This window comes from Lonchura striata, chromosome 18 (assembly GCF_046129695.1).
Source record: "Lonchura striata isolate bLonStr1 chromosome 18, bLonStr1.mat, whole genome shotgun sequence".
Taxonomy (NCBI): domain Eukaryota; kingdom Metazoa; phylum Chordata; class Aves; order Passeriformes; family Estrildidae; genus Lonchura; species Lonchura striata.
In genome coordinates this window covers 8,056,723-8,076,745 of record NC_134620.1, presented here as the reverse complement: position 1 = coordinate 8,076,745, position 20,023 = coordinate 8,056,723, and the positions used below count along the sequence as shown (strand labels likewise).

The 20,023-nt window shown below is 41.8% G+C and overlaps 1 protein-coding gene across 15 annotated transcripts in view; it reads left to right on the top strand.

Moving 5' to 3' along the window:
* ARVCF (ARVCF delta catenin family member) overlaps positions 1-20,023 on the top strand; it is a 248,924-nt gene that overhangs the window by 123,488 nt on the left and 105,413 nt on the right. The window contains exon 1 of one of the 15 annotated variants that reach the window (XM_077787169.1): positions 4,754-5,325. The exons of the other annotated variants lie outside the window; for them this stretch is intronic. Coding sequence (XP_077643295.1) covers positions 5,305-5,325 — 21 coding nt within the window. The 5' untranslated portion in view covers positions 4,754-5,304. Of the gene's footprint in view, positions 1-4,753; positions 5,326-20,023 lie in introns of those variants that run through there. 15 annotated transcript variants of the gene reach the window in all.

Below are 20,023 nucleotides of genomic sequence, written 5' to 3'. Positions count from 1 at the left end.
GCTCTGCATGGGGGGAGGTCTGTGTGTTTCTGCCTGATCCGTGCATTGCTCTGCCCTGGTGCTGCTCCTGCTCTGGCACCAGAAAGGCAGAGCTTGATCCCTCTGCTTTCCACTCTCTCCCCAAGGCTCCAGTCATCTATTAAAGAAATGTACAGCAGTTTTGTCTCTAAACTTTACAGAAATAGGACTGGGCTGTCTGCAGCTTCAGTAGACATTAAGACTCCTGGGCTGGGCTCCACAGTGGCTGATGTGAGCAATAATGATGACCCTGTTTTCTGGGGGGAGAGATGAGTTTCATTCTTATTTGGGCCGGAACTACTTGTTATTATGTTGAGGTCATTTACCCCGAGGGCAAGTGAAAGCAGATAGTTACTCGAGTTCAAGCTCCAGAGTTTACTGTCTGGTGACATCAATTTCTGCCTTCTCCCCATCTAGGCAGATTTAGTGGCATGGACTTCTTATTTGCTTACAAAGTTCTTTTAGGATCCTTATTTCTGAAGGTGATTAAATTTACAGGAAACACATTCAGCTTCTTGCAGTGTGTGCGTCAAGACAATTTGAGTACATAATTAAACTGAAGGAACTGGAAATTAATTGGGAGGGAAATTGTTGCTTTAAAGATGTGCTAAATAATTACCATTTTTCTATTTTTAGCTGGCTGTTGAAGTAACATAAGATGTAAAGAAAATAAATCTCTATAGCCCAGTACTCTCATTTTGGAAGTACAATACACTAATTCAAATAGCTAAATATTTCTTTCTTTAGCTCACTGAATTTTCTAAGTGTAAAAGGTTTCAGCTGTCAGAAAGGTTTGGGAGCTAATCAATGCCTCACTTGTAATATACTTTTGAATATTTGAGCTTTCTTAAAACTTTTCCAGAACTACAAAGCATCCACATGCATATGTAAAAAATTCATAGCAGGGACACTGGATGCTCTGCTGTTCCTTGCTTTCTGTGATATCTTTACACTCAAGGCCTTGTAGGTACTTTAAGTGCTGCAAACTGTCAGACTAGATCCAAGCTCTGGGTTATCTTTGGTGTTTCTTGCTTCAGAGGACAATGAGTTGGTACCAAACAGGAGCAGGAGGCTGTTAAATGGAGTGCTGGTGGCACAGCAAGTTGTTTGTTGGTGCTGAGTTGAACTTTCAGCCATCTGGTGATGATGGTGGCACTCTTTAAGTCAGTCTTATTGAAGTTTAATTGAAATGTGATGAATGAAGATTGTGTGCCATGTATCAGTTGCATTTTTGTGGCTGACAATAGCAGGGATCAATTTAGGGAGAAGCACTGGCTGCTGATTTAGCATCTAAGTGAGGACCATTTGTCTCATGAAGTGGCTGTGAATGTCAGCATATAATAATGTGGGGTGATGTGTCAGTACCATGGAGACAGTCTGTCAGAGATTACATGGAATTAATTCTAGACAACAATGATGTAAAGGTTAAACAAGCACAGAGTATGACAGAAAGCAGATATCTGTTAGAATATTAGGAATATATTGCAGGTATAAAGAACATACGTGAGAACATGCCTCACTCTTAGCCCTGGTGGGGACCATGTGATTAAAGGTGCCTGATTTTAAGGGGGTTGATTTGCCAGAGAGGAACCTCAGGAACCTGTTCTTGAAATAAATTAGGTCACATAGGCAGAGAGTGGAGAGATTTTTACAATGATGACTGATGAACAGCCAGATTTTAAGGAGCTTTTTAAAAGGGAGATTGTGAAAGGTATATTTGCATGCTTTGACTTGTTGAAGTGATCCCTTTAGCAGGATCAGGGGAGGCTGAAGGTGAGCAAGAGACAGCTTTGCCAGGCTGCCAATCCAGCTGGGCAGTGGGGAGATGAGACAGACTGGGCAGGCTTTAGCACATCTCCTAGAGATAACTTTGAACTTTTGCTCCTTCCCTTAAAGAAATGAATTCTGGAGGGATTGTCAACATTTTGTTACTGAAGTAAAAGTAAGCAGGTCACAGTTCCTGGCGAGTGCACTCTGTGCTGAGGAAACCAGGGGATGTAACTCTGGGGTTATCCGAGTGCTTCTGGCATTTTGAGGGGTGGAGGTTTCAGATCATGCCTGAAAATACAGCGAGATGCTTTAAACTGTGTGGAGCAGATATTTCTTATTTTACTTTGTATCACTTAAGATTATGACCTATTAGTTATTTGGACAGATGTGTTTTGGATGAGGTAGATACCCAGAAGACAAACTCTTCCAAAGTTCCATATTTATTTTTATATCTATTTGCCTGAGCAAAAGGAAACTCGTGGTCTTCTGTGCCACAGTTACAAAGTGGTGCTGAGTGAAGTCTGTTTATTTAGCCCCAAGTAAAGCTGATCATTACTATGCATGAGTTTATGGCCACTGCAGATTTGAATGTGGGGGAGGCAATTCAGAAAGGCTTTGAGGTTTGTTTTTCCCTGTTGGCTTGCTTTAGGTGGGGCGTGTCTGGAGAGGAACTGGAATGCAGATTTGTAAGTTCAAAACCAGCAGGATATATTTTGGAGCAAGAGAATCACCAAGTGGCTGAGGTTGGACGGGACCTCTGGAACTCACCTGGTCCAACTCCCTGCTCAGGAAGGGCCACTTGCAGGTAGCTTTTGGATGTCTCCAAGGACTCACACTGTAGCCCCCCAGAGCAATCTCTGCCAGTGCTCAGTCAACCTCACAGTGTCTGGTGTTGAGACAGAACCTTCTGTGTTTGAGTTTGTGCCCAAAGCCTCTTGTCCTTACCCTGGACACCACTGACTCCATCATCCCTGCACCGTCCTGTCAGGTATTTATTTACACTGATGAGATCCCACAGGATTTTTCTCCTTTCAGGCTGGCAAATCTCCTTAAATTTTAAAATACTTAAATATTTAAATATTTTTAAATAACCACCAAGCATGCCAAGATGCTGAAAAATTGAAGGGATAGCCCATTGTGAAACAAGTAAATTAAAACATCATAAGTTTCTAAGCTCAGGTGATGCTGGTGAAACCAGTCAGCTGGTTTAGTAGGATGGAAGTTTATTTTGTGCCACAAAGAGGAACCGGAATACTGATTTTGATGGTATTTTGTTTGTTTCCAGAACTCTTCTGTTCAAGTGACCAGCTCAAAAAAGAAAGGTTGTAAGTCATATCTACTTTAGCTGTCTTCTGTCTTTTCAAGTAAGCTACTTGTGACTTCCACTTGAATGTTGTTTGTTACGAAAAATCTCATGTAAATAAATTGGTTTTGAATTTAGTAACACCAGGTAAATGGAATAGGCCTTTTCTGCTGTAGTGAGTGCACAGTCTGTGCTAGCTGCACTGCTGAATATGTAGGAGCTGACTTCTTTCCTTTTGCTTGCTTCTTCCAATTCCGCTTGGTGCTCTTCCCTAAAAAGGCATTTTGTGTGAGTGACATGAACTGTGAGTCAGAGCAGTAGTGTGCAGAGCTCTGAGTGAAGGCTGAGCATCCCTTTGTACCATGATTTAGCCATACATGTCTACTTGTTGCTTGCAAATTCTGTGGGTTGTGACCCCCCCTCTTCCAAATGACCCATTTCTGCATTTTTCATGCTGTGGATTTTATTGAAGAAGAGGCTTCAGTTAATGGCAGTGTCTCCTTCAGTAGCTCTGACTGTGGGAGCTGAAGACAGGAGGCAGTTGTATCAGAAGGAGAACAATTAAGTTTCTAGGCTCGACATTTATCTAAATATAGTTGGAGTGCTAGGAGAGCCTTGGAGGTTTTAAGAGCTTTTATGAGTACCAGGAGTAAATTGATTGTACTATGCCTAGAAGAACTTCGCTGTTTTTGTTAGGAAAGTGATACATTTATTTTAAACTCTTGCAAACTTCCCAAACCAACTACTGCCAGTCACAGAATGGAGTGCTGGAGGGGCAGCTTTGCAGAAGGAGCTCTTGGACAGTAATTGGAGGACTAACATTTGGTTGTTCAGCAGTGCAGTTGAGTACATGCCAGCTTTTAATTGGGGTATCTGGATCCTACTGATGTTTCCAGAGGCATTTGGAATGACAGCAGACTAGTGAGCCAAGTGCAGGAGGATCATTGCTGAGGAAATACTCCCTGTTAAATTTCCACATTTTAAAGGAGCAGAGTATTTTGGTCATCCTTTAAATGTGACAGGTGCTAATCAAGTGGAGGAAGGTTAAGACTTTTTCCCTGATCTTTCCTGAAATTGATGTGAAATTTCCATTCCCATAGGTTTGGAGAATTCCAGTTCCACGTTTCTTACCTGCCATGGTGTACTGTGATGGTGATGAAGCAGTGAGGCACCTTAACTGCACCATGGCTTTTGGAATGTGGTTATTGGAATTGTTACTGCAGAGATTAATGTCTTTGTTTTTCTTTTTTTTGTGCTTGGAAGGTCTACAGAAAACAGTTAGAACCTCCTGTGCCATAGGGCTTCCTGGGTTTGTTTCTTTTTCTACAGAAAAAAAAATCTAAAAAAGGATCCTAGACAGTTTGCTTTGTCCTCCCTCTCTCCACCTTCTATCTTATGTCTTGTTTTTATTAAACAGAAAAAATTAGTCAAAAAGCTCACACATTCTTAAGGGTAATGCTTGTCTTGCTGCTGAGAGTTAGGGCAAGCTTTGGGGGCCCATCATCAGGCTGAAGAAGGGTTCCATAGTGGCTGTTGTCCTGGGAAACCCTACTCCAGTGTCTTTCTTACTGAAAAGTCTGTTAGTTTGGCTGTAGGGAACTAATGTATCATTCTGCATGTTGTTGACTACCTCTGTGAGAATATCAGTAAACAGGTAATTCTCTGAAGTTTTGGCTAAGTCAGCCAAAAATTACTGTTTCCAGTGCATGATGTGATTTTCAAGACTTCTTTGGGTAAAATCTGAAACGATAAAGTACTAAGTCTGATGATTTGAATCTAGATTTCTGAGATAGCAACATAAAGAGGAAAGGCATGTTGGGACACCCCATCATGTCTTGCCCCATTCAGAGATCTAGTCCCTGGAGAGTTACCCCTGTTCACTCCCCTTTGTGTTACTAATAAAAAGGCTCAGGGTACTTGCCTCTGCTGGTATCACTTCTGCTGGGCATGTTCCTCACAGAGCAGAGGAAAAGAAGCTGTAGGAGCTGTGTTTTTCTTTATAATGACTAATTTCATTCCTTTCCCTTGTGGGCAGACAAGTGGACAGTCCTTGGACAGGTTAAATATCTCTGAATGTTTTGACAGAGTAAATAATTCGTGCCCTATGTGGGCTGAGATGAGAGCAGGCACCGTGCCAGGAGCACCTGTGGCTCCAGGGCTGAAGACTGGACCTTTTGCTGTGTCTGTGTTGCCAACAACAGTGAGGAGTCCAGATGCTGATCCCTGTGGATTCGGTGGGTGGTAAGAGGCATGGCAAGTGAGACATAAATAGTCAACACTGCCCACAAAGTACAGCCAGTGGGAGTTTTTGCATGTACATGGCTCGTCTGACCTGTTTCTGCTGGAGAGTAAAAAAACAAACAGGAGGAATTTGTTGATAAATATGATGTTCCTGTTTAAAGCAGCTTTGTTGGAGACAGTGTCAGGTTGCTGTCCTAACTTCTTCTGGTTGTGTTTCCAGTTTGAAAGCTCTCATTTGAATACCATGATACCTCTGTCCTTTCCATTTTTCTAGTTTATTTGGTAGTATGTGTATGGCAGAGTGCCTGTGGATATGGTTGTCTGTACAGTCAGGTGTAGCCTGGAGTCCTTGAGAGGTTGAGCAGGCAGAGCTGTGGCTGCTGTGGAAACTGCAGGTACTCAGGTTCACTCTGCCAGCACATCATGGCAGTTCTGCTTTAGCTGTTGGGGAGCTCTCACAGGCAACTTCCTCTGTTCCCAGGCTGATGTGAGGCACATTCTTCCCAGGGCACTGCCCTCAGTGTTCTTCCTCTGATGGCTGTTGGGAGAAAATGTGACTGCCTGTGACTTACTGGGAGGATTGGTCTGTAGAGAAGGTTTGGACAAGAGGTCACTCATCCTGAACATCCTGCCCCTGTGTTCTTTCTCACTAAAAAGCCACTGGCAGTCCCTTACCTGCTGGTACTGCATAATTTGATTAATGCAAGACATCTTTGTGGGGACTGTCTCAAGGTTGTGTGATGATGTTTCTGGAAGTCTTATGGAAATTGGAGTTATTATTTGAATAGAAACTCCATAAATCTTACTGAGTTGCATTGAACTTACTCATGGGTGCATCTCAAGCTTGCATTGCTCTCTGTTGTGCACCTAGCATTCTAAAAAGTGAAGATAAAAATAATTTGTGCAAGTTCAAGCAGCATTCAGTGTCTGAACTGCTCACTGTCAAATGTGCACCATATCCTATCAATTTTCTTGCTCAGTGGTGCCATGAGAATGGCCACACCAAGAAGGGAGTCATTACTCACCTGAAAATCTCTTCTGGAAGTTGGTTTGTAACTAAAAATGTTGGTCTTAAAGAGGGGAGAGGGAAGGAGAAATACCAAATGCTGTCAGCTGGTTTCAAACAGGAGGCTTTATTTACTTTAGATAAGCCCCTTTTCTTTCTATTGCATAATTTCTGTCATAATCTTGTTTGCTTATTTTAAAAAAAAAACACAAAGCAAACACAAAATAAAAACTAAAATGAAGTGGCTTTAGTGAATAGTTTTCTCCCAGGGATGATACTCTAGATTACTTCAAAGATGTGTCCTCAATTCTGAATTTTGGGTCTGTATAGTAAACTTTATTGATTGTTTGGAATGGATTGGTTGGGTGCTGTTCTCTGAGTAAAGCATGTCAGCTTTATACAAATTCTAATGCTCTTGGCTAGGACTGAATGGAAGTTACTCGAGTGAGAATTTCCCTGTGACACAAGGGGCTGAAAATTGGCATTGTGCAATATGCCCGGTTACAATGAAGCAGCTTTACTGGAATACAACAAAAAGACTGTTCTTAGTTTAAAAAAAAATAGGCAGATTTGATTGTTTTACATAGGTGATTCAGAAGCTCAAACTTCCTTTTTTACAGAAAGCTATTAAAGTATCCTTTTGAAATCACTGCAGTGAGTAATTCTTACACTGCATTCACAGTTACCCCAATGAGTACACACCAGCTAAACCCATGTATTTAAAATTCCTGCATCAGTGCCATTGCTGCAGTAATGAGAACCTGGACTTGCTGGATTGGACAGACTTCATCTGTACAAAAGATAGATGGCAACCAAAGAAGAAGCTGGGAAAAAAATTTAATAAGACACAGGAAGAAATATTAAGAAATGACTGGAAAAGGATCTTGCCTGTTCTGTTATCAAAGCTAAGTAGGAGTTAGTAAGGTACCCAGGACAATGCAGCAGCTGGGATGGAGTATTTTGGTTCAAGGGGTTCAAGGCAACATTTGAAATAAATGGGAATTCTTCAGGGAAGGTAAATTCAGTGAGTATACACTCTTATTTCTCCCACTCACCTGGGGGTCAAGAGAGAGAATTCAATATCCAGTACTGGTACTTGGCCCACAAAGCTAGTATGGTGAGCAGACTTGTAGGACCCAAGTCTGAGCCCCTGATTATTGGCTCTGACTATTGTTTTGCTGACTTCTACCATTTTTGCATTTCTGAAATTTTTACCAGCTGTCAGTGCTGCATTCTGGTTTTAATTTTTATATTTGAGCATCAGTTGGCATGTGGAATCCTCTGATTTACTCAGGTCAGAATGCTCTGGTTGTGTCCTTAAAGATTTTGTGCCTGTAAATTTCTTGTAATAATTTAAAAAGCCATAAATAACTCATTTTATTTTGAAATACACATATGTGATTTGCCGGTGTTTGGGAGCAGTAGTAAAATATGTCATATATGAGTAAATTATCTACAGGTTTGGGGGTTTTTAGATTTTTACTGTAGTAAATAACTGTGTCTGCTTTTGGCTTCACTGATTTGCTGTCAGGTCCTTTGCTTTTCTTGATTACATTAATTTTTTTAATGTATTTCCTGATTTGATTTTGTCTTGGCTGATGCTGATGGATCACTGTGTTTTCCTGCATCCAGCTCCCAATTACTGAGCAAGCACAAATGATAACAGAATTCTGTGCTGTCAAGAGGCTTTCTTCTAGCAAGCCAACCTTCTCTAGAGCATAAATCTCTTCTTTGCTGGATCATAAATAGTTTTGCAAGAGCTCATCTGCTACTTCATGGCCAACCACTTCTACTACTGCTGAAATCTGAAAGCCATCTGAAAACAAACCTCTGTTCACATGGCCATCACACAGTGTTTTTGTTAATTAAATGCCACTATGAAGTTAAGTCCTGGAGCTGGTGATCCGTGAGAAATGTTGTGTTCAGAGGAATGTTGCTTTGTCAGCCTGGTGGTTTGGTATTTGCCTCACTGAGAGGTTGGCTTCGTTCTTGTTCTCCCCTCTCCAGTTTGAGTCACTCTGCTTTAGGCTGGCAAAAAAAAAAGGGTACTGCAGTTACTAAACTCTGAAGGATTTTCTGAAAACTGCTTTTCTTTCAACTGGACTGCAGGAGAAATTCTCTGACAGTTCTGTTAGGTATGGGTAAAGCATGTGTTTGTTTCCACAGACATGGTGGAGTCACTGAGGCTGAGCCGTGGATCCTGTCTGTGGGAGCAGAAGGGCCACCACCCTTTAAGTGGCAGGGGAACAAGGCTGCCCCTTTGCTGTGAGTTTTGCAGCTGAGCTGTACATCTCCACTTCTCCATGTGCTACAAGGTTCCTTAGCCAGGAGACCTGCTGAAGTGCTTGACTTCCTCTCTGCTTCTGAGACTTCTCTAAATGAATAGGACCCACTTCTGTTAAATTCTTTAACTTTTAAACATGTTTTTATTCCCCCTCGTCTCTTGTCTTCCTTCCCCAGAGGTAGCCCAAGTGTTTTAGAAACAACATAGTCAACTGGAGCTCATTGAATAATTCAACTGTTGCCTGAAGTGATAGGAAAAAGAGGACGACCCATTTAATAAATCAACCAGAGCTAAAAGCTCTGTGGTTTGTAAAAATGTTCATCTGCCCTCCCTTTGAACTACCCGAATTTCTCTTCTGAGGCGTGGGGCTTTTTTCCCTCTCAGTTGGATGTTCCCTGCTCTGGAAGGGAGCCTGATCTACCTGCAGGTTATCCTTGCAAGTTGATTCTGTTAAGCAGCTCTTTTGCAGAGAGTACCAGGGGTGATGCTTCAGGGGCATGAGACACTGAACCATTCTGGCCATCCACACAGTGTTCCTGGATAACTTCCTCTCTCGTGGCTGCTTCCTTATTATTTCTGCTGAGGGCTTCTGAAATATTCTGTCAAAGTCACTGCTGCAGCAGGAGCACCACTGCCACCACCTCTGAGGTTCCTTGACCAGTTTTAACCCAATAAATGAGGGCATTTTTGGGGCCACTGAAGTATGCTTTCTGAAGCAATTAAAACCTAGCCTTTTAATATATGCTTTTGCTTCTCTTCAAATAAATAAGAATTCTCAGAGTGAACTTTATTTTTTGTTTGTGCATTGTGCCTGTTACCTAAAATGGGTCTAAATACAAGGTATTGTCTTTAAGGGACATTGCTTAGAAATATGTCTAGGGAAGTTCATAAACCTTTTGCTAAAGACATTCTTCTGGCTGTAGTCTGTGTCAAACTTTTCATTTAATCCTTTTGGACAGGCACTTGCCAGTATATCAGCGTGTTACTGTATAAATTGCTTTTTCATTGTTGCTGTAATTGTAAAGTAATCCCTCTATTATACCCACCCAGTGATCACTGCATTATCTTTTTGCTGAGCTGCAACATTTCCTAGTGCCTGGTGGTGTTCTGCCTGTTGAAATGAGAGATGTTTATTAAATTGGCTTTTCAGTGGTGGTTCAGTTGGAAGAACTGGCAGAGTGATCAGTAGGAGAGACTTGCTACATGCCTTGAAACATCATCAACTCCCTTGTAGTTCATTGCTTTTTTTGTTTTGCTTTAATGGTCGTTCCTTCAATCTCTGTATCTGGTCTCGTGGAAACCATATCAGGTTACTGAGCTTTGTGTTCCAGGGGCTGCTGGAGATGAATTTGTGAACACTGATGTGCATAAATAAATGATCATAGGTTGGAAATGGGGGTCTGGGGAGGAATAATCCATTTGCTTCTGTTGCCTGTTTTGACCAGAGAGCTGAATTAGCAGCTAAAATGTGTGCTGTGGTGTGTTAAACAGCATTGAATGGGAGGCTACAGAGATAATCCTGGGAAGAGACCATTGAGGCTGGTACTGAGCCCAGACAGGCTTTGCTGTTCTCTTCTCACTGCTGAGGTGGTGGCTTTTTCAGTGAAATTTTGTACCCCTTGAAGCATCCCAAACCTCTTGCTTAATCAAGAGGTAGATTGCAAGGTAGCACTGTGCTTGATCATTTTGAAGAGCTTTTAGCTGGTTTTGTTTTCTGCTGTGTTTCTTATTTTGTAAAAGGTTGGATTGCTTTCTCTAGCTGTAAGGCATTGCAACAAGAAGCTTCTTCCCCAGCCCTTCTCACAAGTGTTCAAAAGTAAATTTTATAAAAACCCACTGGGTGTTTTAGTTATTTTTTCTTGAAACACTATCAAATTCAGATTACTTACTCCAGACATAAGCTAGGGACACTGAATAGCATGTCTGGATTTTCTTGCACTCTTCTGTCCAGGCTGGGACCTGCTTGCATGCCTTTGTTTGTGTGCTATTGGCAGCCTGGGGTTCAAAAATTTCCCCAGGTCCAGGAGGGAAGTTTGAAGAGTTAAAAAACCACAAAGAAATGGAGGCATCTCACATCTCTTAATACATATTTTTGCACTTCAGCCTTGAGAGAACTCCTAAGATTTTGTTTTTGAAGCCCTTCTGTAGAACCACCAGTTACAAATAATTCAGGCAGGTTCTGAGCTTCCCTAAGAGGTGCAGATACCTTTTCAGTGGCAGGTGGTGGCACAGTCCCTTGCCATGTAAAGCCATCATTGCAGAAGTCACGCTGACAAAGTTGGCAACATCTGGCTGTGTGGTAGGGAAGGATTGAGGAAAGAATGAATTGTTGTATGACAGAAAGGTAGAGTTTATGCATCAATGCTTGACAGGCTCTTCTTGGCTTAGACCACCCTCACCTTTCCCTGTAAATTAACGTTTCGCCCTTACCCCCAGACAAAATACTGGGACTTTGTTCAAGCAGGAAGTACTAAAAGAGGAAGAGTCAAACTGATGTAGCAAGAATGTAAAATACTGGGCTTCTTTCAGGTAGTAGTTCTGAAATACAGCTTCTCCTGTTCAGGAGGCTTTCACTGGCCTTGTGGAACAGCAGGAGCAAAGGGCCAGTGACTAGTCTTGAAGTGCTCAATCTTTCATGCCTACCACCATGTGGCTTTGTAGCCCATTTCTTGTTCAGGAAGTTATTTTGCAATAATTATGGCTAATTTGGAGACATTTCAGTGTATTTTCCAAAGAGAGATCAGATACTTTTTTGTTTTGGTGTGGTTTGAAGCTCCATTTAAAGCTAAGCCTGCCTGTTTTCACAGATCAGCTTTAATTTTATTTTCCCCACTTGCAATACCAACAGCAAGATATGTTATCAAATGTATGACCAGGCCAAGTCAATAAATTCTAAATGCATCCTAAATTATTTTCTGTCTGCCTTGCACATTTTTATGAGTTTGTTGAAAGGCTCACTTGATGCGTGTTCAGATGAGCAGGGGAAATTAAATTGTTTTCCCCTTTCTCTCCTCTTCCCTCCCCATGACAGAGCAGTGCATTTTGGCTTGAAATTACAAAATGTCTTTTAAAGATCTCTGAAGTAGACAACAGAATTGGTCTCAGTGGTCCTTTTTCAAAAGGATATCGGAAATGCTTTTTTTTCTCCCTATTCAGAAACTGAAAAGCTGATGGGGTTTTTTCCCTGTGAAATAATACTCTGCTGCTGAAAGGCTATCCTGCCTAATGGAAAATCCTTTATGTTAAAATAGGACAAAACATTCAAGGTGTATGATTCTCCTACTGTATCATTGTGATGCAGCCACATTATTTTTGTGTTAGTGTACTGAGGAATCAAGCACATCAGGAGGTGATGATGTGTTCTAGTGAGTGCTTTGCTGTTGGCTGCAGCACAAGCCTTGTGTCCTCTCACAGTGCTGGGTACAACCACGCATCTGCTTGGGCTGCTCCTGTGAACACTGGTTCAAAAACGCTTTGCTCCATCTTTCAACACTTCCATAGATCATTGTTCCACTGTTCACACTTTCCTGTGCATAGGAGATGAAATCTGTTTCCACAAGGTCTATTTGGTTGTTATTATAAGCAAAGCAGTAGGATTAGGTTGTTTCCAGATGTGCTTCTGCCTATGCTGGTGGGAGGAATACCAGGCATCAGGAGAACTTGAGGGCCTCTGAAATTCTTGCCCAATAAACTAGGGAAAAAACTTAAAAGTGATTAAGCCAGTAAAACTAGGGCTACCCAGTGATTTATTTCAAGTACATCAAATCAGCTTTAAAACAAAGGTTTATAGTATCATTCACTACTGCATAATAACTTAATTATAACGCCCCTCTTTTGACCAAGAAAATGGCTCTTTGCTATAGACAGCTGGTCCCTGGCCCTTTAGTCTGTCAGAATGACTGCTGTTGTTGTGCTTGGCTGTTTGACAAACCAGGGAAATAGTTGGGCAGGTTTCTGTAGGTAACCCCTGACATCCTTCAAGTGCAAAAACGTTTTGTTTCAAAGCTCAAGATACATCTTCATGCTGAGGTAGTGGAGCAATTTGGATGGCTCAGCTGGAGAGCAGTTGCTGTGTGTTTGTGGGAGAAGAATGTGACATTTTTAAGGGAGAAGGATGATGCTGCTGGAAGGCCAGCAGCGATTTGGCTGCCTGCCCTGGAGCCTGCCAGCAGCTCCTGTGGAACCAGCCAGCCTCACCAGCACAGCAGATGGACACACCAGGGCCGTGGTGAGCTGTGCAGTAACGAGGAGTGATGGCCTGTAGTGAACCTCATCTATTGATTAATTAACGTGGAAATCAGCAGCCAGGATGCAGAGAAGAAAAAAAGTTTCCCCAGAATGACCTCTGTATGAGTGAGCTGGTGGGCCACAGCATGGACTGAAGAGGCTTTGTAAGAGAAGCATGTAAGTGTGTGTATAACAGACAAAATTGGTTGTTAGACAGCTCCATTTACAGAATGGTGCTCTGTTTTCCAGCTCACATTCACATGACTGGGATATTCCTTCAGGATTTGTACTTATTACAACAGCCACACTTTTCTTACTGTCCTCGTAAAGAAATAGCAGGGTTTGGGATTTGACCTATGAGTGTATGTAGAGCTAGCTTCAGTTTGGAGACTAAAGAACTTTTTTACTTTTTTGAGAAAAAAAGTTTTTTTAAAAGCATATAAATGATTGGCAAGACCATAAAATACTTGAAAAGTTCATATTAATGTTAAGATTGAACTGAGAGACTTCAATATACTGGAAAAGGCTTTTCTCACCATGTAAGAATAAGAAATATGTTTCTGAAATACTTACTCCACCTTTGTAGATATGGAGTTTTCATTTGCTTGCCAACTAAAAAATAAGAACTTCTCTAAGCTGGGTTGTTGTCTCCTTTGTAGTTTGCTTTTTTCCTGCCATTGTTATCAGCCTGTATTAAAGAGTCCAGGAGATGATTGTGTTGATACTTCCCAGGAGGAAAGAAGCTGCTATTAATATAGCAACTTCAGCAGAAATTTAGATTAGGCTTCATGAAATTGAAACCGAGGCTCTACAAATAATTTGAACACTTACTGCTTTAAAAGCTTCTTGTAAAGAAGGTAAACATGTGTCTCTGCCTCTATTGATGGATGCCATTGGGGCAGTTTCTGTACATCTCTGTTTCTTAGGCCCTCTGTTATGCCATTGAAGGAGTCAAGTCTCACTTTATTGTCCTGTTCCCTATATACATCCCTTAAAATGAACAATCTCTAGGACACGCTGCCAAGTATGCCAAGAATAGCAGTGATGGACAGCAAGTTGCAGGATTAGTAAGTGAGAGAGTTTATTTTGGCACAGTGCCTTTGAAAGGGGGCTGGTAATAAAAACTCAGAGGCAGAGCTCCTGTGAGTTGTACTTGACAGGTGGAGAGGTGAGGAAGAAATGGCTTCTGCTCGTGGTGGGAGAAATGGCTTTTCACAGTTACAAAATGGGAGTCTGAGTGCTTCAGGCACATACTGAAGGAGATGGATGTCGGGCATCAGGTGCTAAGGTAGGATGGGCAGTGAGGAACCAAAGAGAGAAAATGCTGTTGAAAATACTGAAGGAGATTAGGACCTCTGCAGAAATAGCAGCTGATGTTGAGAATGTAAGAAAATTGACTAGAATCTTGAGTGCTTAAGGAAAGTTTAGCAAACACACATGAATTTCAGCTGAATGGTGGGAAAAAAGTGTGAGGGGAAGAGGACAAGGTGCAGCCTACAGGTCGTGTTGTTTCACTGTTGGATGTTGGGATATTCTTATTGTCATGAGAGGGAATTACAGTCAGTGTTCATGGCAGTTTAAAGTCCAGTGGAGTTAATCCTTCATGTTTGAGTTCAACAACATTTTGACTTTTAGCAGAAGCCTAAAGTGATATGCAACATCTGTGTAGAGCATTGCTGACATTCCTGATAAATGAGTTCCAGAGGCAACCTTCCAATTGTGGGACATTTCACAAAATCTGCCACACAGAAAGAATAAACTTTTTTCAGCTGGGCTCTTCAGTGGCCTGAAAAGTTAAAGAAGCAAAGTCTTCCCTTTGTATGATGGAAGAGACAGGAGTCTCTTTGTCAGACACTGATGCACTTCAGACTTACTGCTGTTGCTGACCTCCAATGTGCCATGCAAGTTCAGGATGACTGGAGGCACTGAAATTGGGGAATAAACTGTGTCTCAGTTTCCTCTCCTATGAAATACATAGCTTTTAAAATGAATGCTGGTTTTGAATTTCCCATGATGTAGAGAAGGTATTGATTGTGAAATGTAAAATATCGTTGGAAGGTGGTTGATTTATTTCAATTTATATAATACAAATAGAAACAAGTTCTTTATTTGCTTGGGACATCTCCTGCAATATTAGAGAGCTGGTGATATCCCTGCTTTTGTAGCAAGGTCACTTCTGTCAATACAATCCAGATGTGTATCCTCAGGGTTTGTCTAAACATGGTTTGCACTGCGTGGTGTTAATGGCTCTTGAGCTGTCTCCCAGCAGGGTCCCACCCTTGTGCTGGCACCTCCATGTTTATGCACTTTTGTGGCATTTACACTGCTTTGTCTTCCTCTGTTCATCTGTCTTGTTTGAACAATTTTGGGGGAATAAATCTTGCCTCCTTTCCTTGTATGGGAGAGAAAAATTTAAAAAAGGACCAAGAAGCCCATTTTAGAATGACAGCGAATTTTGTTTCTTGACTGTTTCTAGCAGCAGAAAAGCAGTAAATTTTTGAATCGGTAAAAGCAGTGCAGGGTTAACTGTTCTAGAAGTAATCTTATATTAAGGTACTTGTATTCAAAATGGATTGATCTAAATGAAGAGAAGCAGGGGCTTGGGGCTCCATTCATCCTGAGTGCACAGGAATGGCAGTGCCTGGGTAGGTGCACTCAGGTGTTGCAAGACAGGCATCAAGTGCCTGCTCCTAGATGACCTTTTGTCATCCCTGCTCTTGCTTCTGTTGACAAGTACCAGGTGATTCTTAAGTTAAGCTCAGGAAAAGGTTATGAAAGGTTTTTCGGCTTTGCTGCTGGATGGAGAAGGGACGCTGTGGATGTGCAGTGTGGAGGATGAAAGCAAACATGTCCTCTTCGAAATGTGGAACGTGATACTGCTGTTGTTCAAGGCATCAGTACTGAAGTCAGTGTAGGAGATAACTGCTTTGAGCCAGCATGGCCACATTTCAATCAAAACTTCATTTTTTGCCTTATTGTGTTGGCCTCAGCAAGTCAAATGTTTCCCAGTTTTCTAACCCCGTTCTGTTTTGTGCCTCCGGGACAAGGTCTGTTGTATGCTTCTGTCTATTCAATGTGTTTGTGAAAGTTCCAGAACCATTTCAGAGATGGGAAAGAGTAGTATAGCACTTAAGAAAAAAGACAATAAAAGCTTCCAGCTGGCTTTTTTTTTCCACCTCTGACTTTTATTTTCTTCTGGTGTGCTTTTCATAGCTGAGGCAGCGTTCCTTCATTGGAGCTGTTGCACAGCCATGGATTGAGCAGAGCTGTGCCTGAGACATGTAGGCATAGGTGATAGCTCAGTGAGGTCTCCTGATCAAGGATGTCCCACATCACCAAGTGATGGCAGCTCAGGCTGGGCTTTCCATTTTAGGGCTACTGTGGTAGTGACCTGAGTTAGACTGCTTGAGCTTCCTGCAAGATCTTTGAAATTAGTTGAGAAGAAATAGAAAGTGAATCCCATGAGGTTGTTGAAAAAAAAGCCTTTGAAACATCGGAGTGGCTCCCAGGGTTACAGGGGTGGGTGACAAGGGAAAAGCTTGACACTACCCACTGCTGCTGATGCAGCATTCAGAGTGCAGCTGCCCAACTGCAGAATGGGAAAGAAGCACATTTTTTCTCAGTTTTGAGAAGTGAAGTGGCTGAGAATCTGTAACTGTATGTTATGCTTAAATGCTTAACTGTAATGGAGTTGTAATTCAAAGATGCCCCTTGTCATTGTGGTTTATTTATCCTGATTTATAACATCCAATTGGGAAGTTTGTCTGCCTTCAAACATTTTGCTTGCCTGATACTTAATTGTGCTTTGGTTGTATGAGACTTGGCTCCTGACTCAAATGATGCCACATTCATTTAATAGATTTGCTGGAGATGAATTTTCCTCTCAGCACTTAATCTGGGACATGAGTCAAGTAGGTTCTGCTGGCCTAAACACAGGCTGAGCCCTTCACTGCAGGGTCAAAGTTCTGCACAGGATTTTTTAAGTGCATAAGGGCTGCTTGGTTTTTTCCTTTCTTTCTTAATAACACAGCTGCTCTAAATAATGTGCCTACACAGCAGTTGGGAGGGAGAAAGGAACAGACCAAGATGGTTGGCTTTTGTTTAATGTTTTTAATTGGCAGTTGGTGTGCTGTGTAAATTCACCCTTGCTGTCCTAACAATGTTTGTGCAGATTTAAGTATTTTCGCTTTCTCGCACTCAAATTACTTTGATTTCTCAGAAGAGCCTGTTGTTTCTTATAAAATTTGTGTACATCGTACAGTTGCACTTGTGTGGCTTTATTGCAATGTAAGTTTTTGCCTCCTGTGTAAATCTTGAGATTAAGAGCCCTGGTGCCTGCTGAAGTAATGATCTGCATCATTTCAGGTGCTCAGTGAACAGTCGAGAGGAAAGCATTTGGCAGTTCCTATGCTGCTGCTGCATGGAAAATCAGTTTCACTGCTTTCAAATGCTTAAATTCATTATCAGCTTAAGAAGCTTTTCTTGCAGAAATGGAGGGATTGGTTAATTACTCTGCTTTAATTGCAGTCACAAATTGTACATACTTGCCCCTTTCCAGGGCACAAGTGATTCCATGGCTAAAAACTGCAGTGCAAGGGAGGGCAATTAAAGGGAATTATTTCAATAAACAGTTTGTACTGAAGCCTTTGACTCCCCACACCCACCCACCCTGACTGCTGTTTGGAAATACTTGAGGAAAACACCACTCCCTCAGTAGGAACTCAAGTGTGGCCATGGCTTTGTTTTGATTTGTTCGAGTTGTGTTTTGCCACTTGGAGTGATGTTGTGATGGGCTTGTCCACCAAGAAAAAGGCTCACAGACATGTTGCCATTTCTGTTTTTCTCCAAGGCTCCAGCTATTGTACTCCACCTGTGAAGATCAGCTCACTCCTCAGAAGCAGAAGAGAACAGTGTTTGTGCTGCTAATGCAGCCTCTCAGGCCAGTCCATGTGCTGACTTCAATTAGCATTTCCAAGAAAGGTGCCCCTGTTTGAGGAACACTTAATCATATGCTAACATCATGAGAAAAAGGTTTAGTTAGCTTCTGAGCTATATAAATGCCAAACTGAAATGAAGCATAGAAAGGTGAAATGTACTTTTTCTTAAGGGAATCCAAGTGCTGTGCATTTCTGAAAGGGAGTGGATGCAGGATATAACTGAGGTCGTGTGGGAGGTGCAAGTGCACCTTGTGCCCTTTTGAAGGTGTGTTGCCCTTGTTTCCCAAGTGAGCTCCATTATGCATTTATAGACATCCTGATTTTCAGAAGAACAGTTGTTGCAGCTGTATGCAAAATAATGCGTTCAGAAGCAACAGGTGAGGAAAAGGGAAGTGGATTAATAATGAAACAATTCACCTGTTCTCTGTCCTTGTTCACACTGGAAGGTGACCTTTTTTCCTGAAATAAAATTGGAAGATAGAGGTAACCATCCCAAAATCCACACAAAGGTTATGGAGGAGCTGATGATAGAAGAGACAGGAAGCTTTCGTAAAGCTGTGCTGTATTGAGCTGTGGAGTGACTGAACATTCTCAGGGGGGTCAGAGACCCCATAAACCTGGGTAAGGCTGCAGGGGACAGACCCCCAGTGGGCAGAAGGGTGGATAGGCTGAATGGGTGTCTTCTGTGTCTGATCTTGGTTAATGCTGAATGACCTTACTATTTAGATGCTCACTCATAATGAGTTAGATAAACAGTGAAATAATTAACAAAGCGGGCACTTAAATGGTTATTGCATGCTTTAGAGCTGACTTTATTTAGATGAATGAGGTAGTTTATCCTGCTATTAGCTGTGCCCTAGCAAAAAGGATTTTCCCCCCCTCTCTTTTTAATGATTAAACGCCACAAACAGAAAATGCACTATGGCTTTTGCTGGAAAGACAACACAATGGCCTGCTTCCTTCAGAGTTCATCAGAGACTCCCAGTGACTCACATGCAACTTCTGAAAATACTGTCTTAGTTTTCTCAAATGTCAAAAAATTCTCAGGGTCTTTGATACAATAGATCATAAGTCTTAAAATGTGGATATTTGACTTACTGTCTAATTAGGTCATGTCTGTAGCACAGTATTCCAGGTACTTTTAGGGTATACTTAGAAGTCTGTCTTCATTTTTGCCATTCTCTGAGCTGCTGATTCTTTTTCCTCAACTAGTTTTCAGCTCCAAGTAATCAGTCAGCAAAGCAGCTTACACTGGAATGCTCATGGATTCTTTCTGTAACCCCTGGTCAGCTGTAGGATACCAGATACCTCACACTCAGTGACTGAGCCCTAAACTGCAGATCTTTCATTTTTCACTGTATCTCATAATCTCTTTCTGTGTTGTGTGCCTTTCATGGTTCTTACTCAGTACAGATAATTTAACAAGACTTGCAAGCTGTTTGCTTTAGCTTTCATTCTTTCACACACACCATGTGTAGCCCATTGCCTCTGCCAATGAAAAAGAAAAGCAGTTACCAGCGCTGTAGACCCCTGACCTCAATTCTGCAGGTTTTCTCTTTTACCTGTTGCAGTACAGCATCCTATCTGTGCAGGGCTTGGATCTTGTGAGAAAATTCAAGGGCAGCCAGAGGGGTGATTCAGATTACTGCAAAAGCTGACCGAATTTCTGATGCTCTGAAGTATGTCACAAATGGGATTTTCCCCTTGCTCCTTTCTAAAAGAGCAAAGAGAGAGAGACTTATCACACTGACCATGACTGTGCAGAGCAGTCCTTGGAGTGGATGCTCTGTGTACTCTGTCTGGCATGGTTTTCTTTTTAAAGGTGTTACCAGAGAGACAAAATCAGCCGTCACACAAAGCCTCCCTTGGGAGAACATTTTTGGTAAATCCCTAGATGTGAACTGTTCTTCAGAAATACCAATCAAGGCAGTTTTATCTCCCTGTCTCCTTTTGCATAGGGAGGGGTGTGTGTTTTCATCTGGCCTTCCCTTACTTAACCCTTCAGCCTTTTGGTACTGCCCTGGTCATCTGGCTATATTTTGTTAAAACTGTTACCTCCCACCATTCCCAGAACATTTCAAAGATCTGGAAGAGTGACTGGATGGAAAAAAGTTTTGTCATTTGTCATAGTGGACTTGCTTCATCAGAAGGCAGGAAACAAGACATTTAAGCACATTCTGTAAAAATGCTTGATCTTACTTTTTTTCTTTGTACTTCAGTTTTTTCTGAGCTCAATA